The 23,995-nt window shown below is 42.3% G+C and overlaps 2 protein-coding genes across 4 annotated transcripts in view; both read left to right on the forward strand.

Annotated features, from left to right (window-relative positions):
• SMG6 (SMG6, nonsense mediated mRNA decay factor) overlaps positions 1 to 23,995 on the forward strand; it is a 259,896-nt gene that overhangs the window by 57,897 nt on the left and 178,004 nt on the right. For 2 of the 3 annotated variants that reach the window (XM_008058210.2, XM_008058211.2), the window contains 2 exons: positions 7,886 to 7,947; positions 16,570 to 16,715. In XM_008058210.2, the coding sequence (XP_008056401.1) occupies positions 7,886 to 7,947; positions 16,570 to 16,715 (208 nt within the window). Of the gene's footprint in view, positions 1 to 7,885; positions 7,948 to 16,181; positions 16,433 to 16,569; positions 16,716 to 23,995 lie in introns of those variants that run through there. The other variant, XM_008058212.2, reaches the window with a different exon arrangement.
• Positions 18,788 to 19,333, forward strand: LOC103260575 (40S ribosomal protein S11-like). Its single transcript, XM_008058209.2, is given in 1 exon segment — positions 18,788 to 19,333. A coding segment is annotated over 1 exon segment (468 nt). The 3' UTR covers positions 19,256 to 19,333.

Below are 23,995 nucleotides of genomic sequence, written 5' to 3' on the forward strand. Positions count from 1 at the left end.
TCTCTTTATATACTGAGAGGGTACATCCAAGTGGCTTACTAGAATTGTGATGTACCCTCGGGAACATCCAAGTGCAAAGGGTGAAGCAATTAAAACACTTTCATCTCAAACAAATGAAACTTCTTTATCCTTCCACCTCAGCCTTCCAAGTAGCCAGAACTACAGGCATGTGCTACCACACCCAGCTAATTTTTGAGTTATTGTAGACATTAGGTCTCACCAAGTTGCCCAGGCTGGTCTCGAACCCGGGGACTCAGGCAATCCACTCGCCTCAGTCTCCCAAAGTGCTGGGATTACAGGATGAGTCACCAAACCCAGCCGATTTGCATTTTTCAAAAAGTTGTTTTCTCATTTCAGAACATGTTTTTTAAAAAATGGGTCCATAAGCCGGACTCGGTGGCTCAGCCTGTAATCCCGCGCCTTTGGGAGGCTGAGGTGAGTGGATTGCCTGAGCCCGTGGGTTCGAGACCCGCCTGGGCAGCAAGACCTCATCTCTACAATAAATCAAAAAATCAGACGGGCGTGGTAGCACATGCCTGTAATTCCGGCTACTCGGAAGGCTGAGGCGGAAGGATCGCCGGAGCCCAGCAGGTCGAGGCTGCGGTGGCCAGGAGGACTGGCACTCCAGTCTGGGTGACAGAGTGAGACTCCAACTCAAAAATAAATAAATAAAATAAAAACACACATTTTCTCATGTCATTTCCCTCCTTAAAACTCTTCAATGGCTTTAATTAAGGTCAATTTTTTAAAAATAAAGACTTCTACAACTTGGTCTTACCTATTTCTCCAGCTTCCCTTCCATAGAATCGGTCATCTAGCCATGCCAGTTACTATGGGACCATCATACATGCTGTTTCCTTTGCTTATGATGTATTAAGGTATGACTCCTTTCCCTCTCCAAAAACAGCTGATCAGTTTCCTCAACCTTCAGGTTTCAAATCAAGGGTCTCTTCCTCTGAGAGAATATCTCCAATACCTCTGCTGTGTATTTCCACAGCATCCTATCCTTCCCCAATCATGATACTTTATAATTGTCTGTGTCATCCACAGAACAAGAATTATCTCTACTTCGTTCACAGTTTGTGCACAGTGTTCTGTATGTAGATGTGCCCAGTAAGTTTTTGTTGAATGAATAAATAAAGGGATCAACATGTGAGAAAGATTTCATCATCCTTCTTGCACTCTGTCAACTCATTCATTTATAAGCTGTGTTGGAGATTGTGTATGTGCCCGTGGAGAACTGTTATACGCTTGCTCACTTGATCACAAAGTAGGAGCTTCAGCCATTTCCTCCTCTTTCTCACTTTGTGCAATGCAAACACAGGGTGTCCCAGCTTCCTTACTGTTTGGGTGGATGGGCATGAGAGTTCCCAGGTGCTGAGAGAGATGAGTCAGAAAGAAGAGTCATTCAGGAAGTAACCCAGTCAGAGCAACAGTGTTGCCCTTTGGCTGAACTTTCTCTCTCTTTCTGTATACTTTGAGATGTTAAGCTGGTGGCACTTTTGAGTTGGCTGCTACAGATTGTCACTCCATAGCACAGGGACTCATAAATCTTAATCTGGCACTTTCCCTTGATACGGTGTTTTGAGAAATGTCCAGGAGCCCTCTTTCCTACGTGAAATCACTATTGGGCTTGGTATGTTCTGTTTCTACCTCATCACTTAGTCCCATAGTGGCTTCTGAGGAGGAAACCTGGAGAGCACCATTTATATTTCTCTATAACCTTTATAGTGTTTGAGTTCAAACTTTTTGTTTGTTTGTTTGTTTTTTTGAGTTGGAGTCTCACTCTGTTGCCCAGACTGGAGTGCAGTGGCTGCTCCCGGCCACCGCAGCCTCGCCTGCTGGGTGCCGGCAATCCTTCCGCCTCAGCCTTCCAAGTAGCTGGAACTACAGGCACGCACTACCACACCCGGCTCATTTTTGATTTATTGTAGAGATGAAGTCTTGCCAAGTTGCCCAGGCGGGTCTCGAACCCGTGGACTCAGGAAATCCGCTCACCTCAGCCTCCCAAAGGCGCGGGATTACAGGCTGAGCCACCGAGTCCAGCTGAGTTCAAATGTTTTGAGAGCAGCAGTTTTTGGCATTTGGTGTCATTTGTGCTATCATAGAATAGAATGCTGCTTGTACAGAAGCTGGCAAGAAAGGTTATATTTAGTTAGAATTATACATTTGTGGGCTCTTAGCATTGGAGGGAATGCTGTAATTTGATGATTCTCCTTTGGTGGTGAGAGGTGAGTAGATATCAGAATATCCTGGGGATAAGAGTTCTTTTCAACCACACTCTTCATTACTAGCCCTCTTCACGTATTAACCCATGAGAATCATTGCAGTTTCCAGTACATGTGTGTGGTAGCTCTCAAGTGCATTTCCAGAAAATTTTTTTGAGACACCAGTGTTGTAGATTATTTAGCCCAGAAATCAGCAAACTTCTTCTGTAATGATCCAGACAGTAAATATTTTAGGCTTTGTGGACTAAAATATACCCTCTGCTACAGCTACTCAACTCTGCCCTTGGAGGAGAAAGCAACCATAGGCTATATGTAAACAAATGACTATGACTTTGTTTCAATATAACTTTATTTATGGAAAGTGAAATTTAAATTCCATATAATTTTTATGCCATGAAATATTCTTTTGATTTTTTTCAACCATTAAAAATTGTAAAAACCATTCTTAGCTCATGGGCCATACAAAACAGGTGGCAGGCTAGAGTTGACCCATGGGCCATCATTTGCCAACCCTTAATGTAGCCCAGTGGTTCTCAAATCTGGCTATCTTCCAGAATTTATCTGGAGACCCTTCAAAATGCTCATTTGAAGTTCCCTTCCCTCCTCCCTGAGGATTCTATTTCAGTTGGACTGGGACATCTGTTTTTTGTTGTTGTTGTTTTTTAACAAAAGCTGGTCACGTGATGCACACACACTCAGGGTTATAGAATCACCAATACTGATCTCACTCAGCCTTCTCATTTAATTGTTGAAGAAGCAACACTGATGTGGAGGCCACGCGTGGTGGTATGTGCCTGTACTTCCAACACTTCGGGAGGCCAAGGTGGGGGGATTGCTCGAGGCCAGGAGTTTGAGACCTACCTGGGCAACATAGTGAGACTCCCATCTCTACAAAAAATAAAAAATAAAAAAGTTCCAGCCACTTGGAGGCTAAGGTGGGATGATCACTGGAGCAGAGGAATTGGAGGCTGCAGTGAACTATGATCACACCACTGCACTCCAGCCTGGGTGACAGAATGAGACCCTGCTGTCTTAAAAAAAATTAAAAAAAAAAAAACAATAGTAATCTGTCATAGGGGTAAACTGAAGAAATAAAAGAAAATTGATGTAACTTGCTGGTAGTCACATCATTGCACTTCAACCTGGGTGACAGAATAAGACACTGCTTTCTAAAAAAAAAAAAAACTGTCACAGGAGTAAACTGAAAAAAATAAAAGAAAGTTGATGTGACTTGCTGATAGTTAACATAGCAAATAAATGGCATAACCAAAATTTTGATTCAGGTCTTCAACTCTTAAGATAGGTGGTCTTTATTCACACCATTCTGTCCTATTTCCTTCCCCCCAGTAAACATATGAACAATAAATACAGAATACTCATATACTTGTGGCTCCTTCTTTTCTTTATACTTGGTGCCATTTTTCTCCTGAGAGCCAGCCAGGTGCTCTGAGCTCAGCTTCCCTTCTGCTTACTGGCTGGATATTTTGGAGCTGGCTGCTGATTTGACATTTAGCCCAATTTCCCTTATTCTGCCAGCTCTAAGAGAGATAGTGAAGTAATAGCAAGTGGCTTGCTTTAATATAAAACTTTGTTGAGACAGCACTAAACTGTAGTGCAAAGGTGAGAGCTGTTGTTTTAAGGGATGCATTAGTTAGAAGAGGTGGTTTTAAAAGGCATGTTTTTATACTTAAATTCATATGGCTCAGATCCAGCCATCTTAAATGGGAGAGCTCTACCTGGAACATGTGCTTAATTTTAGCTAATTGAGCTGTCATCCTGCCCAGAACAGTTCAGGGGTGGAGAAAGTAAAGGTGAGGAGTAACTGCCATTCCTGCTGTACCTTAACCTCAGTGTGGTTCTTTGGTCCAAGTAAGGAATTTAAGGATTGATTTCTGATTTGCTCATCTTTCTGCAAGGTATTTGAGTCATACTACTTGGCTAGCATCTACTTCTTTTTTTTTTTAATCTATAAATGCTGGAAAGAGGAATGCTGAAAGTACTAATGAATAACTTTTATCTCTGCTAAATTATTGCATTACCGATAGATTTTCACATTTTGTGTACCAGCCTCCCCTTCCTCATTTTTTTTATAATCTCCTTAGGTACTCCCCTCCCCAGAGACTTTTTGTGTCTAAGGGATAGTGACAGTAAGAGAAACACAGTGCCTCCTGGTACCTTCATAGTTGGTAACCTTGTCCTAGGTGTGGGTCCATAAATGGGTAGCCTTGTCCTAGGTGTGGGAGCATAAATGGGGAGTCGGCAAGTTGGTATGTTATATATATTCTTGAACTATAACCTCCTTGCCATTAGGGACCCTATCTTGCTGATTTGCTCCTGTGCCTAGCATAGGAGCACAGGGATGAAGGTGACATATGTGTACAACATTACCAGTGTACCCATATCTTCCTCCACACCGTGATCTCAGTGCTTTAGAGACTGAATGCTCTGCAAGTCCTATACATTTTACTAACAGGTACTTGTGAAATTGAGTTTCCATCTATGTTGTCTCATATTTAAAAGAATAGAGCTCCTTTTAAAAAATGCAACAAAGTTTTGTTTTTTAAAAAAATATTTGATGTCTGCAAAAATAGAGACGTTCCAGACAGATAAGGAAATGATTATGCTTCCCCAAAACACTTTTAAAATGCATTTTGGAGTTCCTGTTAATACTGACTACCCTTACTATTTTTTTTGAGTCAGAGTCTCACTCTGTCGCCCAGGCTAGAGTGCTGGAGTGCAGTGACATGCTCACGGCCCCCGTAGCCTCAACCTGCCGGGCTCAGGCGATCCTTCTACTTCAGCCTTCCAAGTAGCTAGAACTACAGGCTTGCACACACGCCCAGCAAATTTTTGGATTTACTGTAGAGACAAGGTCTTACCACATTGCCCAGGCTGGTCTCCAACCTGTGGGCTCAGGTAGTCCTCTCACTCAGCCTTCCCAAGTGCTGGGATTACAGGCATGAGCCACTGCTCCCAGCTCCTTACTATCCTTAAAATGACTCACTTTTCACAAATTCAGTTTTCCATACAACTATTTAGAAGCAAGAATTGAAATTAGACCTATTTCAGAATCTCCTCTTGTGTTATATTGTTGCCTCTGAGCAGCTTTTCACTCCGTCCTTGTTCCACAGTTCACAAAGCATTTAGATACAATTTTTAGTGATAATTTCCAGGGCTAATTTGCAAGGAAATCTGGAGGCAGATAGTCTCACAATCTGAGGAATAACATTTCTTTCTCCACTTGAGCAAGAACATCTAGGTGAATTGTTAAAAATTTAAAAGTTGCAGAAATGGAAAAACATGGTGATGTGTTGGAGAGAGAGGAAGCTCTGACTAAGGCTTTCCTGACTGTGGACTTGTTACCAGTTAAGAGTTCTCCAGGCCGGGTTGTGGCTCAACCTGTAATCCCAGCACTTTGGGAGGCTGAGGCAAGCGGATTGTCTGAAACTGCAGGTTCCATAACAGTCTGGGCAACTTGGCAAAACCTCGTCTCTACAAAAAACTGTAGTTCCAGTTACTTGGAAGGCTGAGGCAGAAGGATATGCAGAGCCCAACAGATTGACGCTGGGGTGACCGTGAGTGTCACTGCACTCCAGCCTGGGCAACAGAATGAGACTCCAACTTAAAAAAAATAAATAAATAAAAAGAGTTCTCCAAAGGTTCTGCCTCAGTACTAGTTGACTTCATATTGTCATGTGTTGTTTAGGCCCAATTTGATGGGCCTAACATGTGACAAATCTGCTCCTTCTTTGCAACACGCCTTATTTCTAGGATGTATTTGCATTTTAGCTGTTTTTCTAATTGAAGAGTTATTGCTGATAACAGCGAGAAACTATGTTTAGGTGACAAATACTTTCAGACTAAATTATAAAGCAGTGATTCTCATGAACTAAGGTTAGGGAGAATGCATATATAGCTTGAAAAAGTTCTCTAAAATTTCCTTCACTTCCACTAGTTGAAAAACAATACATTAAAATCGACTTTTCTTTTTTTGAGTCGGAGTCTCTGTTGCCCGTGCTGGAGTGCCGTGGCATGCTCACGGCCACTGCAGCCTCAACCTGCCAGGCTCGGGTGATTCTTCCACTTCAGCCTTCCAAGTAGCTGGAACTACAGGCTTGCGCCACCATGCCAGCTAATTTTTTTTATGTATAGTGGAGATGAGATCTCACCAAGTTGCCCAGGCTGTTCTCGAACCTGTGGGCGAAGGCAATCCCCTCACCTTGGTCTCCCAAAGTGCTGGGAGTACAGGCATGAGCCACCATGCCCGGCCTAAAATCTACTTTTTATAGTTAAAATATGAGAGTATAAAAGTATGAATTTAAGTAATTAGGTAGACTTCATCTACTACCACAAGGAAAGGATCTTTGGGAAGTATAGATAGAAGCACAGATGTTCCAAACCTCTTGGGGCTCTCATTTTACTTCAGGAGTCATTATGCGTTTTCCTCCCAATCAGTAAGGAAAACTTAAAAGCAAAACGAACTGCTTTTTAGTTGCTCTCATTCCCTCATTAGCCGTTTATTGTAATCAGTTCACCAGTTCTTTTCCTGAGGTAGGTGCAGGAAAAGAGAAAAACTGTATTTGGAATCTGAAGACCTGGGTTCAAGTTATAACTCTGCTATTTACTGGTTTAAAGTTTCTTCAATTTCTGAGTTGCCTTGGCACTTGGGTGATGGTATTTGGTTTCAGTGAGGTAGGTTAGTATCCTTCTGTTCCTACCAAGTACCCTTTAATTATAAATATAGCCAATTTATATTGGGTTTCTCCAGATTATTAATGAGTTAATCAGTTTATGATTGGTAGCTATAGGAGTTAAAACAGGAATAGATAATGTACATTTTTACCTCTTTATTTGAAATTACTTCACACCTTATAGAAAAGTTAGACTGGGTAGTGGCTCATGTATGTAATCCCAGCACTTTGGGAGAAAGGAGGATTGACTGAGGCCAGAAGTTCAAGAGCGAGCTGGGCAACATAGCAAGACTTCATCTCTACAAAAATAAAAATAAACAACAGAAAATTTATAAGAATAATACAGAAAACTAGTATATTCTTCTCCCAGATTCTCCAGTTGTTAGCATTTGACCTTTTACTTTATCATTCATTAGGAGAGAATGTTAAGCTAACAATTAAGTGCTTACAACAGATAAAGCATGGTTTAGGCCAGGTACTGTGGTTCATGCCTATAATCCCAGCACTTTGAAAGGCCAAGATGTGAGGATTGCTAGAGCCCAGGAGTTCAATACCAGCCTGGACAACATTGTGAGACTTCATCTCTACGAAAAATAAAAAAATTATCCGGGTGTGGTGGCATGTGCCTGCCAGAGTTTTATTTTCATCATTATGGGACCAGAGTGGCTAGTTCAGAGAGTGGCAAGCATCTTTGAATTTACTGCTTCATTCCCTGTTCACAGGTGCCATTGCCAGCAGAGGGTGCTGTCCACTCACTGAGCCTGCTGTCATCTTGGCTCAGCTGAGCGACAGCTGTTGGGCATGTGCCCTCGGTCTGTATGAGAGTTTGGGCAGTTCATTTGGTTCCCATCCTTAGTGCCCACCCCTTAGACCCTGGCCAGGTTATTGTGTCACTGGGGATTCTGTTCAGTAACAGGAAACTGGGGAAAGTTTAATTGTTTTCTCCTCTCTCTTTTTCCCATGCAGCTGAACAAAAGGTTCATCCTCAGTTTTCTGCATGCCCATGGGAAGCTGTTTACCCGGATTGGGTAAGTGTGCAGGATGTTTATTTTATTTTCCTACATTACAAGTCATTTTGGAATTTAATATTGTTAGCAACTAGACTGTGTTTGTAACTGAGGGCACAGGGTGTGAATTCTTAGAGGCCTCCACCTTCTCTTCTCTTCCCTCTCTCTCTCCCCTACTGTGCTCATAAAATTTGGGATATATTTCTTTCTATCTCTCTGTCTCTTCTTTCTTTACCTTTACTAAAACCCCCCTTTAAACAAAGTCTTTTTCCAACCCCCACCCCAGTCTTTCTGGGTTTCTCTTTCCTCTGCCTTCTGGCTCAATCTCTAGTGAGCTCCTCAGAACAGTAATTCTAAATCCCTGGGTACAGGTGCCAGGGGTTCTCCTTGGGAAGAATACTGTCCACTAATTTTCCCTCAAAGACAAGAGTAAGATTTTCTTTCCTCCATGTCCTTCTGACCCATGCCCTTTCCTTCTGTGCTCATTTTCCAGTACCATATTGCTGATCTCAGTAAACACCAAGGCTATTCAATGGTTTCATCATCTACCATAGATTTCCATATAAATTCCTGGGAGGTAGTGTGTGCAAACCCCTGTGTTACTTCACTGTTTAAATCCCTGGAAAGAGATCAAATTTTAAGCATTCCTTTCTTTGGTGGATCAGAGTTCTTCCTTGCTGTGTAAAACTAGTGATCCCAAAGCCTAACTTAATGCCAGCACACCAGAGCAGTTGTATGCTGAGCACCTCTATAGTATAGGATTTCCTTGAGTACAGAAGAGTGAAGAGAGGAATAGGTAGGTGTCAGTGCTCCCAGATGAGTCTTCTACTGGATTTTAATATTTTCTAAGTTGGAAGTTTTGTTGTGAGCTACCTACCCTTTGAGGTGATTTGTTTTGGATTATCAGTCTTCCAGCTAGTGTCATTGTTTTCCTTTCACTTTCTGTCATAACCCTGTAAGTTTATCTATAATGCTCCAGAAGCCTTTCTTAGTGGGAGTAAGAGCTATGTCAGTTTCCACTTGTAATTAACTTTTTTGAGAAAGGCTTGATTCTGCTTGAGGAAACTTTGCTCCATGGGAAGTGAACTAGAAAGTGTGCTTATTACATATCCATTTGTCATCAACCTGGGCAAGAGTACAGTGTTGGTTATTGTAAGGGTAGTTTTGATTTCAAAATGACTTGGGAAAATTAGAGAGTAGATGAATCCCTATCAGTAGAAATAAGTGTGAAGTAATTCACTTAGGAAAAGTAAACTAGATACATCAATAGCTCCTGTCTCCCCACCATGCTGGCAGTTTTTGCCTAATACTGTTGTATCTCTAGTGCCTAGCATATAGTGGATGATCAGTTAATATTTGTTGTATGAATGAGTGAATTATTATGAGAAATGAATGGATTCTGAAAGACTAGAGAAAAGGATCTAATATTTTAGTAGGTTATAGTAAATCCAGCCCATCATTCATGAGTAATGTAAAGCTGCAGTAAAGGTGAATAAGATTTTTATTAATATCATCTTGTAAAATAATACATAATGCAAGAAATACTATTGTGCTGCATTTAAAATAACAGTTGATGGTACTGTTGCTCCTTTTTTTTTTTTTTTTTTTTTTTAGTTGGAGTTTCACTCTTGTCACCCAGACTGGAGTGCAGTTGCTGCTCCCGGCCACCTCAGCCTCGACCTGCTGGGCTCCAGCGATCCTTTCACCTCAGCCTTCCAAGTAGCTGGAACTACAGGCGCATGCTACCACCCCCGGTTAATTTTTTATTTATTGTGGAGATGAGTTCTCGCCAAGTTGCCCAGGTGGGTCTTGAACCCACGGGCTTAGGCAATTCACTCACCTCAGCCCCCCAGAGCGCGGGATTACAGGCTGAGCCACCGAGCCTGGCTTGCCTTTTTTTTTTAAAAGACGAGGTCTTACTATGTTGCCCAGGCGGAAGTACAGTGGCTTTTCACAAGCATCATCATAGTGCACTACAGCCTTGAACTCCTGGCCTCAATCAGTCCTCCTGCCTCAGTCTTCCAAGTAGCTAGAACTACCTGTTCAAACCACCACATCCGACATATATTTTTTTAGTTTTGTTTGTTTGTTTCTTCTTATTTTTCATCTTTCTCTACCTTACTCCTTTTCATTCAGTGTTTTCTCTCCTTTTTTTTCCTTTGCCTGTGTTTCAACCTTAGTATTGTTGACGTTTTGAGCCAGATAATTATTATGGGGGCTGCTAGGATATTTAAGGATATTTAACAGCATCCCCTGGCTTCTTTCTACTATGTGCCAATAGCACACCTCTCACCAAACTGAATTTTTTTTTTTTTTTTTATGTTGGGGGTCTCACTCTGTCACCCACACTGGAAGGCAGTGGCATGATCACAGTTCATCATAGCCTCAAACTCCTGGGTTCAAGCAGTCCTACCTCTTCAGTCTTCCTAGTAGCTTGTACTATGGGCATGTATCACCGTGTCCAGCTAATTTTTTAATTTTTTTGTAGAGATGAAGTCTTGCTATGTTACCCAGGTTGGTCTCAACTTTTGGGCCCAAGCCATCCTCCCCACTCCCAAGGTGCTGAGATTATAGGTATGAGCCACCACTGTGCCTGGCCGATTAAAAATGTCTCCAGACGTTGCCAGATGTTCCATGGGAGGCAAAATTCCCCCTTGTTGAGAATCACTGCTGGATATCTCTTGTTCTGTTAGAGACTTTTGGGAATAAAAGTTATAAATTTTGGTTCAGAATGTAGGAATATTTAGGATATATTTTTATCAAATTAAACATTAGCTAGACTCTTGTTTTTCTCCCTGTTAAAATTCTCATATTTAGACCCAGATATTTTGGAAGAAGTTTGGGAAAGAACCACAATAGTGATAAATGAAATCTGGAAGGAAAAATTAATCTTAAGAAACTTTAGCTGGGCTCGGTGACTCAGCCTGTAATCCCGCGCTTTGGGAGGCTGAGGTGAATGGATTGCCTGAGCCCGCAGGTTTGAGACCCACCCGGGCAACTTGGCAAGACTTCATCTCTACAATAAATCAAAAATTAGCCGGGTGTGGTAGCGCCCGCCTGTAGTTTCAGCTATTTGGAAGGCTGAGGTGGAAGGATCGCCAGAGCCCAGCAGGTCGAGGCTGCGGTGGCCGGGAGAGTGCCACTGCACTCCAGTCTGGACAACAGAGTGAGACTCCAATTCAAAAAAAAAGAAAGAAACTTTAAGGTAGGCCAGGTATGGTGGCTTATGCATGTAATCCCAGAGCTTTTGGAGACCAAGGTGGAAGGATCACTTGAAGCCGGTATTTCGAGACCAGTCTGGGCAACATAACGAGATCTTTCTCTACAAAAAATAAAAGCGTAGCCAGGAGTAGTGGCATGAGCCTGTATTCCTAACTTGGGAGGCTAGGTGGGAGGAATTCTTGAGCCCAGGAGTTCAAGGCTACAGAGAGCTAGGATCATACCACTGCACTCTAGACTGGGCAACACAGTGAGACTCTATTTGAAAATGAAAAAAAAAAAACCCAAAACTAAAAAATACATTAAATGGATAAAAAATATTTATTTAAAGACAGCCATGGCCGGGCTCAGTGGCTCAACCTATAATCCCAGCACTTTGGGAGGCTGAGGTGAGTGGATTGCCTGAGCCCACAGGTTTGAGACCAACCCGGGGAATTTGGCAAGACCGCGTTTCTACAATGAATCAAAAATTAGCTGAGTGTGGTAGCGTGCTTCTGTAGTTCCAGCTACTTGGAAGGCTGAGGCGGAAGGATTGCCAGAGTCCAGTAGGTCGAAGCTGGGGTGGCAGTGCACTCTAGTCTGGGCAACAGAGTGAGACTCCAACTCAAAAAAAAGAAAAAAAAAACAGCCATAAACTGTTCTAAGGTGTTTGGGTGTAAAATAATCATAACCAGCTAGTCTTGATTTTTATGGGATGGCAGTTAGAGAAAATAGGCTTATGTTGCAGTGGAGAGATTTGGGTTAGATATAAGAAAATTTTATGGAGGGAAGATATTCAGGAATTTTCTTCTTTGGATACCTTTAAAAAGGAATCGATTATCTTATTTGTCTGAGGTGGTTTACTGTGGTCCAGATTGTTTTTCAGAATCTCTTCCATTCCTGCATATGACCTATTATCAAAAAGGTAAAATCAGTTCAGTTTCATCTTTATAAAAAATGACTTATAGTAGTTTTCAGTGAGAAAAATATATGTCAGTTTTAGGCCCTTCATCCCCTTGATGAGTATTTGTCTCATTCTTTCCTGAAAGTAAAAGAAAATTGCACCTCATATTTATTCTGGAAGGCAAAAACAGCAATTGCGTTTCTATTGGGGGAAAAAGCATAGAAGTCTGTAAAACTAGAAAAGCAATGAGCCCAAGCCACACACAGCATCATGGACTGTTGCCTAATTACCAAGAAGATGTGAAATGTGGGAGGCGTTGAAAACGAATTAAGAGTGAGGAGATTGTAATGGGGAGCAGCTGAAGGTCTTGCCTGCCTTTGAGAAAAGCCCCGATGCTGGTCTTCTAGGCATGACCTTTTCTGTATCTGGTGCTCCACATTGCCTCAGTGTAGACTTGAATGCCTACTGTGTGCAACATAAGTCTTTTTACTCTCAACATGAGCTGACAAGAGGCTCAGAGGAGATCAGTTGCCAAAAACAGTTTGTTTTTCACCACTTACTGGTTACAAGACCTCTAGAGTAAAAAGTCAAAGCTTCTGTGGGCTTCAATTACCTTATCAGTGGTTTAAATAGATGATCTCTGAGGTCCCTTCTGGTCCTTATGTAGCACTATGGTTTTTTTCTTTCATTTCCACTCTAAACATGGCTTAGTTTTTTGTTTTTTTGTTCCTGGGTTGCTCCTATCTTGTTCAGTTTTAAAAAATTAAAAAGTTGAGAAAAATAGCCGGGCTCAGTGGCTCAGCCTGTAACCCGCGCCTTTGGGAGGCTGAGGTGAGTGGATTGCCTGAGCCCGCGGGTTCGCGACCCGCCTGGGCAGGCAAGACCTCATCTCTACAATAAATTTAAAAAAATTAGCTGGGCATGGTAGCACGTGCCTGTAATTCTGGCTATTCGGAAGGCTGAGGCAGAAGGATCTCCAGAGCCCAGCAGGTCGAGGCTGCAGTGGCCGGGAGCAGTCACTGCACTCCAGTCTGGGCGACAGAGTGAGACTCCAACTCAAGAAAGAAAAAAAAAAAGTTGAGAAAAGTTAGGAAGGTGGATTCTTTTCTGTGGAGAATGTTGTCTAGCACAGCTGTGTTTCTCAGCATCTGAGGGGTTGAGTCCTGCCCGGTTAGTCACTGTCTGAGTCACTCCTGGGTCTAGATCCCAATGTTGTCTGAAAGATTAGTTTCTTGAAACTGCCATTCGGACGAGACAAGGTGTCTCTAGAGATCACTTTGCAAGGCAGCCACTTAAGCCAGTGAAACACATTCTGAAAATGTTTGTATTTTCTGAGGTTTTAAAGGATAGGGACAGAGTTCTCTTGGACTTAGGAAAAGAAATCAGTCAGGGCTGCTGTATGGCTCCTGACAGACTTTTTTTCCTGGGGAGAGGCAGATCAGACCTGCACTTGGACTCCACTGAGAGATGTCAGAAGCTAGCAGCCTATAGACTCTTAATTTGTGGCAAACAGAATAATTTTACTTCCTATTATTGCCTTGGTTAAAATTACCACATTAGTTTCTACTTACTTGCCTAGTCATGCTATTTGTACAGCTTCAAAGTCTGTTAGAATTCAAAGACTGATATATGTATTTTGAAAAATGTTTGTATTTGATTTATTTTTATAGTTAACACAAAATACAATTTTAAATACAAAAATAAGAACTATTTATTATGGGAGAAATCTGTTTTCTTACTATATAGTGCTCATTGTAAAATATTTGGAAAACTCATCAAAGAAGAAGAAATAAAAGATTGACCTGTATTCCTACTACCTGGAGCTAACTATCCACCAGTAATGTTTGGTGTATATTTTTTCTGTTTTTTTCCCTATATCATATACTTTTTTTTGACAAATATGTATGAGAGATCATATTGAATTGCTTTGAAACCATTTTCATTTAACATATTTAGAATTTTCACATGATTAGAAAACATAATACAGTTTTAAAAAATAGTATTCAGTTGTATGGATGTGCTATCTTAATCATTTGTTGTTGGGCATTTTAGATTGTTTCTAATTTTTGTTATTATAAATGACCATCTTTTAAAACATTTTCTTTGTTACTTCTCCTCCTACTCTTGCTACTGCTAGTTCTGTTTTTTTTTTTTTCTTGGCTAAAATTTTACAATTACTACATAAGTAATATACAGAAATCCTTATAAAAGTAGAGCATTAAAACTAAGGCTAAATTTTCTTTTAACTCTCCCAACCCCTGTGACCTCCAAAGAAATAATACTAGACATCAGGTTATGTATTCTTCCAGGCCTTTTACTGCATTTATATACTTACCTATGTGTTCATAGGTAAGTAAATTTTCTGCTTTTAATATGGGTTGGAGGAAAGATTATTTCTCAAACAGAAAGACTTAAAACTCTTACAGGTAGTTTGAGGCCAGAATCAGACAGCATTTTTGTAACAAAACTGGGAATCCAGAAATCTTACTAATGAACCCTGAGGACTTTTTTGTCTGTGCTTCCCTCAGTTTTTGTTTAACAATGCTGATTTTGTTTGAATAGATCCACGTTCCCTCACATTACACATTTGAAATTATTCAAACTTAGATTCTTCTGCATTCTTTTTTTCCTTTTGTTTTAATCTTGTTGAATTGGTTGAAAGGCGAAAAGAGGATTTTTTAAGAAGAAATGTGGACATTTGACCTGATGCTCATTCAAGGCTTTAGTCTGACCCAGAAAGTGTTAATAGATCTGTTTCAATTCCCACTTCAGAGAAGAGGCTTCCTCAGACATAGCATCGAAGCGAGGCTGTCCCTCATGACACGCTGTCCTGTCGTTCTGGGCTGACTCTCTACTGCCTTTCAACACGGAGACACATGGCTCTGAAACCTGCCCAATGTGGCTGCTTTTCAAGGAGAGTGAATTCTGCTATTCTCTTAATGAGAAGTGCTAGCCCCCCTCCCCACCTCTGACCAGAAAGAGTACTGCACAGTGTCAGGATTTAAAATGAAACCTTTGTTATAGCCCATGGGGAAAAATGGATCCAGTCCAGCTGCAAACATATCATTCTCTGCCATTCCAAATCTACCCAGAGTTTTAACGGCTCTGAAACTTTTTAGAGGGGAAAAAAAAAAGAGTTTTGTTTTGTTTTGTAGAAGGGGGGCATTTGAAATGGCATATGGGGGGAAAAAAGCAAATGCATGGCATGTTTTGTGCCAATGAAAATGAGGACAGCGCAGCAGAGAAGGGAACTGAAATGTAAACTATAAATGACCCATAGCTGTGGCATGACTTCTGGGCACCAGAAGGTCAGTAATAGGAGTTGCCATCCATTGGCAAAGAGTGTAGGTTGCCAAGATTTCAGAAGACCTGGAGTTTTCTCATCTTGAGAGTTATCAATGGGCAAGGGCCAGGGCTTGGGTGAAACTAAAGGCACCTTTCTCTAGGACATGAAATTGGTTTTTATCTGAGGAGAGTTACCTTCCTTATGGCTTTCCAGAAGCTGTTTATTAATCCAGCCTAAAGTTGTTTTCCCACCTCCCCCCATATATGCCACAGCAGTTTGTTTGTTTAGGGGCATGGATAAAAGGTACTTTGATGACCATGAATTGTTTAACATGGCTCTAAGGCCTATGTGCCTGGTTTCTCTCTCTAGCACCAAGTTTGAACTTGCTTTTATTTCTGAGGACTTCAGCTGTGGTTTGTTTCTGTTGCCAAAGGAGCTCCAGGCATGCACCACTGTTTGGGATCGAGTGGCCACATTTGGCAAGCTGTAGTTTGAATGACCTCTCCTTAGGAGCCCTAGGTCACTGGCTGGATTTCTGCCTCCCTACATTACAGGCCCTTCCTGTATTGGGAGTGGCAGTTGGCCAGGGCATTATGTTTCCACTGGCCAGAAAACATACAGACCCTGATGAACAGAGGCTTGTGAGAGGGAGGAAGACGGCAACACAGGAAAGACTGAAACAGAGAGAGATCATGGGGGTCCTAGGTCTAGGGATTCCTCAAGGGGGAATTTGGGATCCTTAGGTGGAATAGTTAGTGTGATAGTAGCTAAGAAGACAAGAACAGAATGATGTGTGGTTTCCTGAAGTAAAACCCTGGAGTAAAAAATACTTAGATTCATGTAACTCCTTTTATAGAATACGGTTTCATACCAGAGAGTTTTGGGAACTTTGTAGATTTTAGAGCTTAAAGGAAATTTGTTGACTTTTAGAAAAACTGATGGTTGCAGAGAGAAACTTTGATATCAGCTTGAATCCAGTTATTGCCAGTGGTTAGGAAATAGCATACCAAAGCATAATAACTCATAATGATTTATCCCAAGAATTGAGTTGTTTCCATCTCTGAACCCTGAAAACTCCTTTCTCTTGACTTTGTTCAAAATCACAGGATACCTGGAAGGTTTGTGAAAGTAGCAAAGAAATATCATAGGCCTTAGTTGTCTGCTTTGTGAGAGAAAGAGAGAATGTATGTTTGTGTTTGTGTGTACCAAGTGCTCTTGGGGATGTACCTCACTGATGGGCTCACTGTGTCTGCAGGATGGAGACATTCTCTGCAGTGGCTGAGAAGGTCCTCAAGGAGTTCCAGGTGTTGCTGCAGCATAGCCCCTCTCCTATTGGAAGTACCCGCATGCTGCAGCTTATGACCATCAACATGTTTGCTGTACACAATTCCCAGCTGAAAGGTAAGGAACATCCAATTTATTCATCTAGACAGATTAATTTAGCATCTTTTATGTGCTACCATACCACTACTCCCTACCACACACACACACACACACACACACACACGCACACGCACATGCACATGCACATGTACACACTACCCTCCCACCATTGTCTCAGCTATTTAGTTTACTCTCTGAAATCTGTGTGCCTCTCTAGTGCTTAGGTGGGATGGAAGGAGGGAATCGTGGGTATAGAGCTTAATTTGCAAACACAGAGATGCTATTGCACATCTGGCCATGCTAAAGGCAGCAGCAAGGCCTCTTGGAGGCTGCAGACCCAGAGCCTCTCCCAAGGGAGAGGCATTGCTGAAATGTTTCATCGCAGAGACCATACGCTTGGCAAGGATTGGGAATAGCTGTTTCTGGACTCATGTACCCTGTTTGTTCAATATGGAAAAGTCTAGTTCCCTATGGGATATCCCTTGTGGGAGCCTGCCAGGGAGTAAGAACAGAGAATTGATGAGCTTTGGTGACTCAAATCTGGAAGCACAAAAACCACCAGGCCCAGAATTTGGCTAGTATACTGGTATGCATTCTGAAATGTTTTTCTGAACACTCTTTGGAGTTTTTTGGCAGAGGGTGAGGGGGGTGGGGAAGTGGAAAGGGAAGAGCAGATTGACAGCAGATTGACATTTTAAATGTTCTGATGACCAGGTCAGAGTCAAAAAATATTACCAAAGTCCCCTTCCCTTCCTTCCACTTTACATAGGTAAGGATGATGTGATTTGACTTGGTGGAAATATGTAGCACGGGGGCAACATTATTTTCTGTGTTTGTTTGCAAGAGAGATTTGGTCCATTTTGCCAAAGAATCATTTTAGAGCATTGACAGAGAGTGTTTGGTCTCGGGGCAAGAAGGTTATTATCTGAAATGCCAGGAAGTGGGAATTGTCCCATAGAAACTCTGCTGTAAAACAAATCTGTTGTTTCTGGACAGTCACTGGTCCTGTTGTAGCACCTTTCTTAGTGCTTTGTCTCACCCTGAGGTTGATTTCTTTCCCTTCCCATTTGTACTTGGGGTTATGTTTCAGCTTGCCGGTGGTGAGGGAGTTTCTTCCCTGATGAGTGAGTATGCCACACTTTCCCTTAAAATGTGGCTCCTCCTGGGACTCTGCAAGGTCCTCTTCTAGTCTGCCTGGGTTTTCAATCACATCTGAATTCTAGAGAATTTCTTCCTCTAAAGCTGCCTGCTACAGCATTTAAAATTTCCAGCAGAAAGTGAGATGCAGAGGCTTAGGTGCTTTTTTGAATTTGGCTAGTCATTCCTGAGATGGCTATTTGGTTAGATAGCTCTGAGGAAGCATGGAGTCCTGAGAGGCAGCACTGGTTTCTGGGAAGGAGGAAGTAAAGTTTGTAAAATGCCATGCTGGTGAGGCTGTGCAGTCCAAAGGGGAGGAACACTCTTCTGCCAAGTAGGATGCTCACTGGACTTGGGAAATGGGACTTCCTGAGGTACCCTCCTTTTCATTTTCCTACCTCCCACTAAAAACAACCCACAGAATTCAGTGAGCTGTCTGTCACAGAGTTGCAGCATCTGCCAAGGTATTGTTCCAGCATCAAATGACCTGTGGCTTCTGTAGGTACGAATGTAAGGGACCTGCATCTCTTGCCTGTGAAGCATCTATTTTCGGCAGCTTCTGCTCTATTAAAAAGAATACCAAACCAGGCTCGGTGGCTCAGCTGTAATCCCGCGACTTGGGAGGCTGAGGTGAGTGAATTACCTGAGCCTGCAGGTTCGAGACCGCCTGGGCAACTTGGTGAGACCTCATCTCTACAACAAATCAAAAAATTAGCCAGGTGTGGTAGTGCGTGCCTGTAGTTCCAGCTACTTGGAAGGCTGAGGCAGAAGGATCGCCGGAGCCCAGCAGGTCAAGGCTGCGGTGGCCGGGAGCGGCCACTGCACTCTAATCTAGGTGACAGAGTGAGACTCCAACTCAAAAAAAAAGAATACCTTTCCAGACCCTGCGCCGTGGATAAGGAAGCCTGGGCGCCGCCGCCGCTCTCTCTTTTTTTTTTTAGGCAGCCGGGAAGATGGCAGACATTCAGACTGAATGTGCCTACTAGAAGTAGCTGACCATCTTCCAGAACAAGAAGAGTATCCTACTAGACAAGACTGGCAAGGAGAAGCTCCCTCGGTACTACAAGAATGTTGGGCTTGGCTTCAAGATGCCCAAAGAAGCCATCGAGGGCACCTACATTGACAAGAAATGCCCATTCATGGGTAATGTTTCCATCCGAGGGTGGATCCTGTCTGGTGTGGTGACCAAGATAAAGATGCAGAGGACCATTGTCATCTGCCAGGATTATCTCCACTATATCCGCAAGTACAGTTGCTTCGAGAAGCGCCACAAGAACATGCCTATGTACCTGTCCCCCTGCTTCAGGGGTGTCCAGGTCAGTGACATTGTCACAGTGGGCGAGTGTCGGCCTCTGAGCAAGACAGTACACTTCAACGTGCTCAAGGTCACTAGCACCAAGAAGCAGTTCCAGAAGTTCTGAGGCTGGACACCTGCTGCCCACTTCTCAAAATGAAATAAAAGTATTTGCTCATTCCAAAAAAAAAAAAAAAAAAGAAAAGAAAAAAGAAAATATGGGTGAGAGGAAGGTGAGATGGTGTGTACAGAGAAAGAAATAGGTTGTTCCTCCACTTGAGGCCATGGTACTTTTTCTAGGACTCTTTTCCATGGTTGGTCATAATGAGGACCCCTCTAGCCAGGAAAGATATGTAAAAGCCTGTACTTGAGACCCTAGTTGTCATTACTGACCTTGTCCTGACTCTTACTTCATGAAAAAGTTGGGGCTAAGGAGAATATGAGCTGAAGTAGTCAGTGGATCCAAGGGTGTTTCAGGGAAAAACAGCCCAGGCCACAGGATTTAACACTCAGCTAGGACAGAGAGCTCTGTGGACATACTGCCAAGTACCCGGTGTGCAGCTGAGGCGGCTATCCAGACCCCACTGTGTGGGCTGCCATTGGGAGAGGAGTGAGCAGAGCACTCAGCAGGGCTGGTTGGTGGGAAGATGCACTTTTCCATTTCCCAGCACATGAGTCATCTTCTTTGGGCCCTATGCTCTGCTTGCACGGACAGTGGCAAGAAGGGGGGTGTTGTGACTGAGAAGCAGCATCTGTGCCGGGGGTGGAGAAAGATGGGGGGTGGGGAGAGGGTAAAGATTTAAATCCTTCACTAATCAGCAGCAGTTTGAATCACATTTTTATGAGTAAGGAAGTGATAAATCAACCCTGCATGTTCAACCCCCAAGCCCTATCAGCCAGTGCCCTTGCAAACGTTTCTCTTTAGTCTAGTCTGCATGCTCTCAGAGTCACCACCCAGCCTGGGGTCCCTGGCTGCCTGAAACCAGGAAGCAAGAGCCTAATGCTGCCTGGCCCTCCCAGGTGCTTGGTCTCTGTGGTGATTTGGCAGTCACTGCAAGTTACAGAACATCTGGGCCATCATTTTTCTTTCCATTCCTTCTTGGACATGTCCTTGTGGGTGGGTGTTTGCATATGTCAGTTCCTGGACTCTGTGGAGAAGAAGCAGTCCAGTCTGATGCAGAGGTGATCCTGTGGTCCACGAGGCAATCTAGATCCTCTCCATCTGTGCCTGAGCCTTCCTCGTAGATGTGGTACCTAAAGAGTATGATTTGGCGAGCAGCAGGGAAATCCTTACTTAAAAAGTATATCCTTTGCTGATTTCCTTAATGCTATTGTGAATCATTCTTTTTTGTGTGTTCAGTGCTACCCTTTTATAACTATCCTCTTTTCACAATGTCAATCGTCCAGAGAAATCATTTTAGTTCCTAACATTTTCGTGTGATTACTTTCAAAAGCTTTGGATACTGCAGAAAGCAAAATGGATGAAAGAGCTTGCTTAGATGGTAGTAAGAGAATTGCGTCTTTCCCCTTTTCCTAGGTTATAGTTTTCCCTGGAGCCAACCCTGCCCATGAGGGCAGAAGTTGTGAAGTCAGATTTGCCCCCCTTTTGCATAGGGGGAAATAAATTGAGTTACGCCACATTACTTAGCCAACTAAACTTGCAGGTCTCAGGAGTGATCTTAAAACTTGTGGATTCAGGGTTATTGGTGGGGAGACCTTTATCTCCTCTCATATGGGCCTCGCAAAATCCTACTTCAGAGTCCAGAATCCTAATACTCCACACTGAAGTAGTTGGAGATAGGTAATTTTGAGGGATGGGATAAGGGATGTTTGGGAACCTTGGCATAGTGCCTGGTATTTATTAAGCGCTCAGTAAATATTTGTTGAGTGCATGGGTGAGGAAGTCCACAGTTCTGGAAAAGCCAGCTCTTATTGAGCAGTGTGTTCCTTACCTGGCCCATATCCAAAGCTGGTAGTGAGATAGGTGGTTCCCAGAGTGATGTCATAATTGGTAATGTAATCTCCTTAAGGCATTCCTGAGTCTGAAAGGAGAAAGGGCTTTCTCCACATGCCCCAGTATTTAACACTTTAGTAGTCATCCGATTGGTTGACGTGATGTTGGAGACTTTACTGTTTATCTAAACCACAAGCACTCCAAGAATTTTAATTTTTAAAAAATTCTGTAATTTCAGGAAATAAAACTCTAGTTTCTTGAAGAGGAAAAATTGAAGCAACATTTGTGGTAGGGCATCACTGAAACCCCATTACATCCCCCATCTGTGCCCAATTTGTTTCAATCTGGCCTTTTTTCCCCTTCCTTTTCCATTTTCTCTCCCCCTCTTGTTCTCTCTTTTTAAAAAATATGTTTTATAATTCTTGGAATCAAAACCATCTCAGGCACACACTGTTTTATTTTACTGTATTATTGGATTATACCTTCTATAAATCACTGGACTTTACTCATTGGCCAACACTGGAATAACTTCCCTTTTCTGTGCCCTTACCCCCTCCTTTTTTTGCTCTTTTTCCTCCTCTACCAGTTTCACAGAGTATACCTCCATTTCAGCTTTGCAGAAGAACCCTGGTAGCAGCAAGAGGGCACCCAAGAGACACTTCTTGCCTGTGCTATTGGTGTTGCCTGGTTTTAGGGAACATTTGGGGACTGGGATTGAGGCAAAGCCAAACTGGCATTCTTTCCATTATAATTTATGCTTGCTTTTATGGTGTTGGTAATCCTGAATCACAGGGAGTGCCACATGTGGGTCTCCCAAGGGATAGAGAACTCTATCTATATAGGACTAATGGAGCTTTAACATAAAGCTGTGGGATGTTTCATGCCATTGTTGTGATGGGAGTTGATTGTAGTTGAGTTCAGTTTACAACCAAAATTTTTTTGTCTTCTAGCATATAACAGTCTTAGAGATCTTCAGAAAAGCAATTTGCTTCCTTGTGGTGATTCTCTTCTGTCTGAGTCTCTTACAAAGTGTATGAAGTACGTAATCCTCCTCTTGTCAGAACAGTTGTACAGGAAATCCACCTTTCATAAAGGGTTAGGCCTGAGTTTGGCTGTGTATTCTGTCCCTCTCATTTCCTCTTCTATATCTCTGGTAGTAGAAGCCCTTGGACTTTTTCTCCATAAGGATCCATGGGTAAACTTCAACAGGTGATCAGTGCTATCTTACCTTCATCTTTAGGACTCTTCAATTTAGAGTAAATTAACAGAGAGCCAGTCTGGCCAAGGCAATTTGTGAGTAGTTTCAAAGGTCAGAATAGGTTAGGCTTTGGAAGACAGGCCAGTGGAGGATGCATCCTTAAGCTTTGCCCTCTGTTCCTGTGGGGAAGATATAACTATCAACAGGCTGCTTAGTGCAGACCTCCCTTGGCAATCTTTGCCTTTGGATCTACATGTAGTTCCCTGGAAAAGAAGAAACAGAAATTAAAGAAGTGAATTCATCAAGGAACCTACCTCTTTCCATCTCTGGGCTCTAGGGTCCTTGTTGTTTCCAGAATGAATCTTGTTACTTTAGGCTGGGAAGGAGAAGCAGTTAGGAAAAGCTAAAGAAATGAGAATATTGTCATATCAACAAAATTCAGCCTCCTATCATGTTGGTTGAATAATGGTCTTTGTTTTTGCCCCAAGGTACAATGTGTTTTAGTAGCCCATTGTTGCTTAGTGGTTAATGTGAGATGTATATTTCATTTCTGTTGCTATTTTACAGCTTCTCAATTCGGTTTTTGGAGGGAGGTGCCCAGGATAGATAGATTCTGAAGGATAAATGTTATTTGGGGGAATTTTGGAAGTGGGAATTTCAGCTACCTTTCCTGAGCTCTTTTCAAGCTTTTCCCGAGGAGTAAAATTCTAAACGTATAGCTTGGGGGTGAGGGGATGGTGGTCAGGCTAGATACATTCTGTGTGTTGAATTCACAAGGTATGTTCTTGCAGGACGGTGGGGGGAGTGGGGTTGCAGTTTGGACCCTAACCAACTAAATATTGATCTGGGGAAGAATTGTAGTTTTCAGAGGACATGACCAATAATGACAGTAACAGCAACAACTCTGTGATAATACATGATGACACTTTATAGTTACTACATAAGTGTTTTCATTTGATTCTCATGAGACAGGCTGGGCAACTATTAATATTTGTGTCCTGTGCCATAGATGAGAAATATCAGAAAGATTAAGCAAGTTAAGCAAGGTTGCACAGCTAATAAATTACATGCAGGTCTCAAGTGTCCAGCCTTCTGTATCAGAAGACATAAAAACTTCTCTGGACATCTTGACAATACAAAGAACCCCTTCCACCCCCCTGCCCTATCTGAGCAGTCTACTGTTCTTTGATGAGGAAAGTTATCTGTGAATCTGATTTGAGACTAGAAGGGGGAGGCTACAGGTAATAAGCTGGCAGAAGGATATGATTTGGGCACATCAAGGCTGTCTGGGTATTTATTGTTGTCATGAGTAGAGGGGAATAGCCCTCTCACAGTGGAAAACATTGTTCATGACCAGTTAATAGAAGATGTGTTTAGTCTTCCTCTTGGTTTGGGATATGTAGTGTCTCTTAAAAAGGGGGGTGGGGACTTTTTTAAAGGAACATAGTTTCTTATTTTTGCCATCATGTCTAGTATCCCTCTTGTTTTTAGAAAAGAGACTTTTTACATGCCATTCTCAGAAGAGACGGTGCTTTTTTTGGTCTGAGGGAAAGATGGATATATTCATATAGAAAAAAAGCATGAGAGTATAAACCATTTGAAAGGATAAAGTAAATAAACATGTAACCACTACCCAGATTAAGAAATAGAATATTGTCAGTACCTCAGAAGCTCCCTGTGTTACTTCATCTCTATTGTAGCTGAGGTTACTATGC

The sequence above is a fragment of the Carlito syrichta genome, unplaced genomic scaffold, assembly GCF_000164805.1.
Source record: "Carlito syrichta isolate Samal-C Ts95f unplaced genomic scaffold, Tarsius_syrichta-2.0.1 Scaffold303247, whole genome shotgun sequence".
In the NCBI taxonomy this organism is placed as follows: domain Eukaryota; kingdom Metazoa; phylum Chordata; class Mammalia; order Primates; family Tarsiidae; genus Carlito; species Carlito syrichta.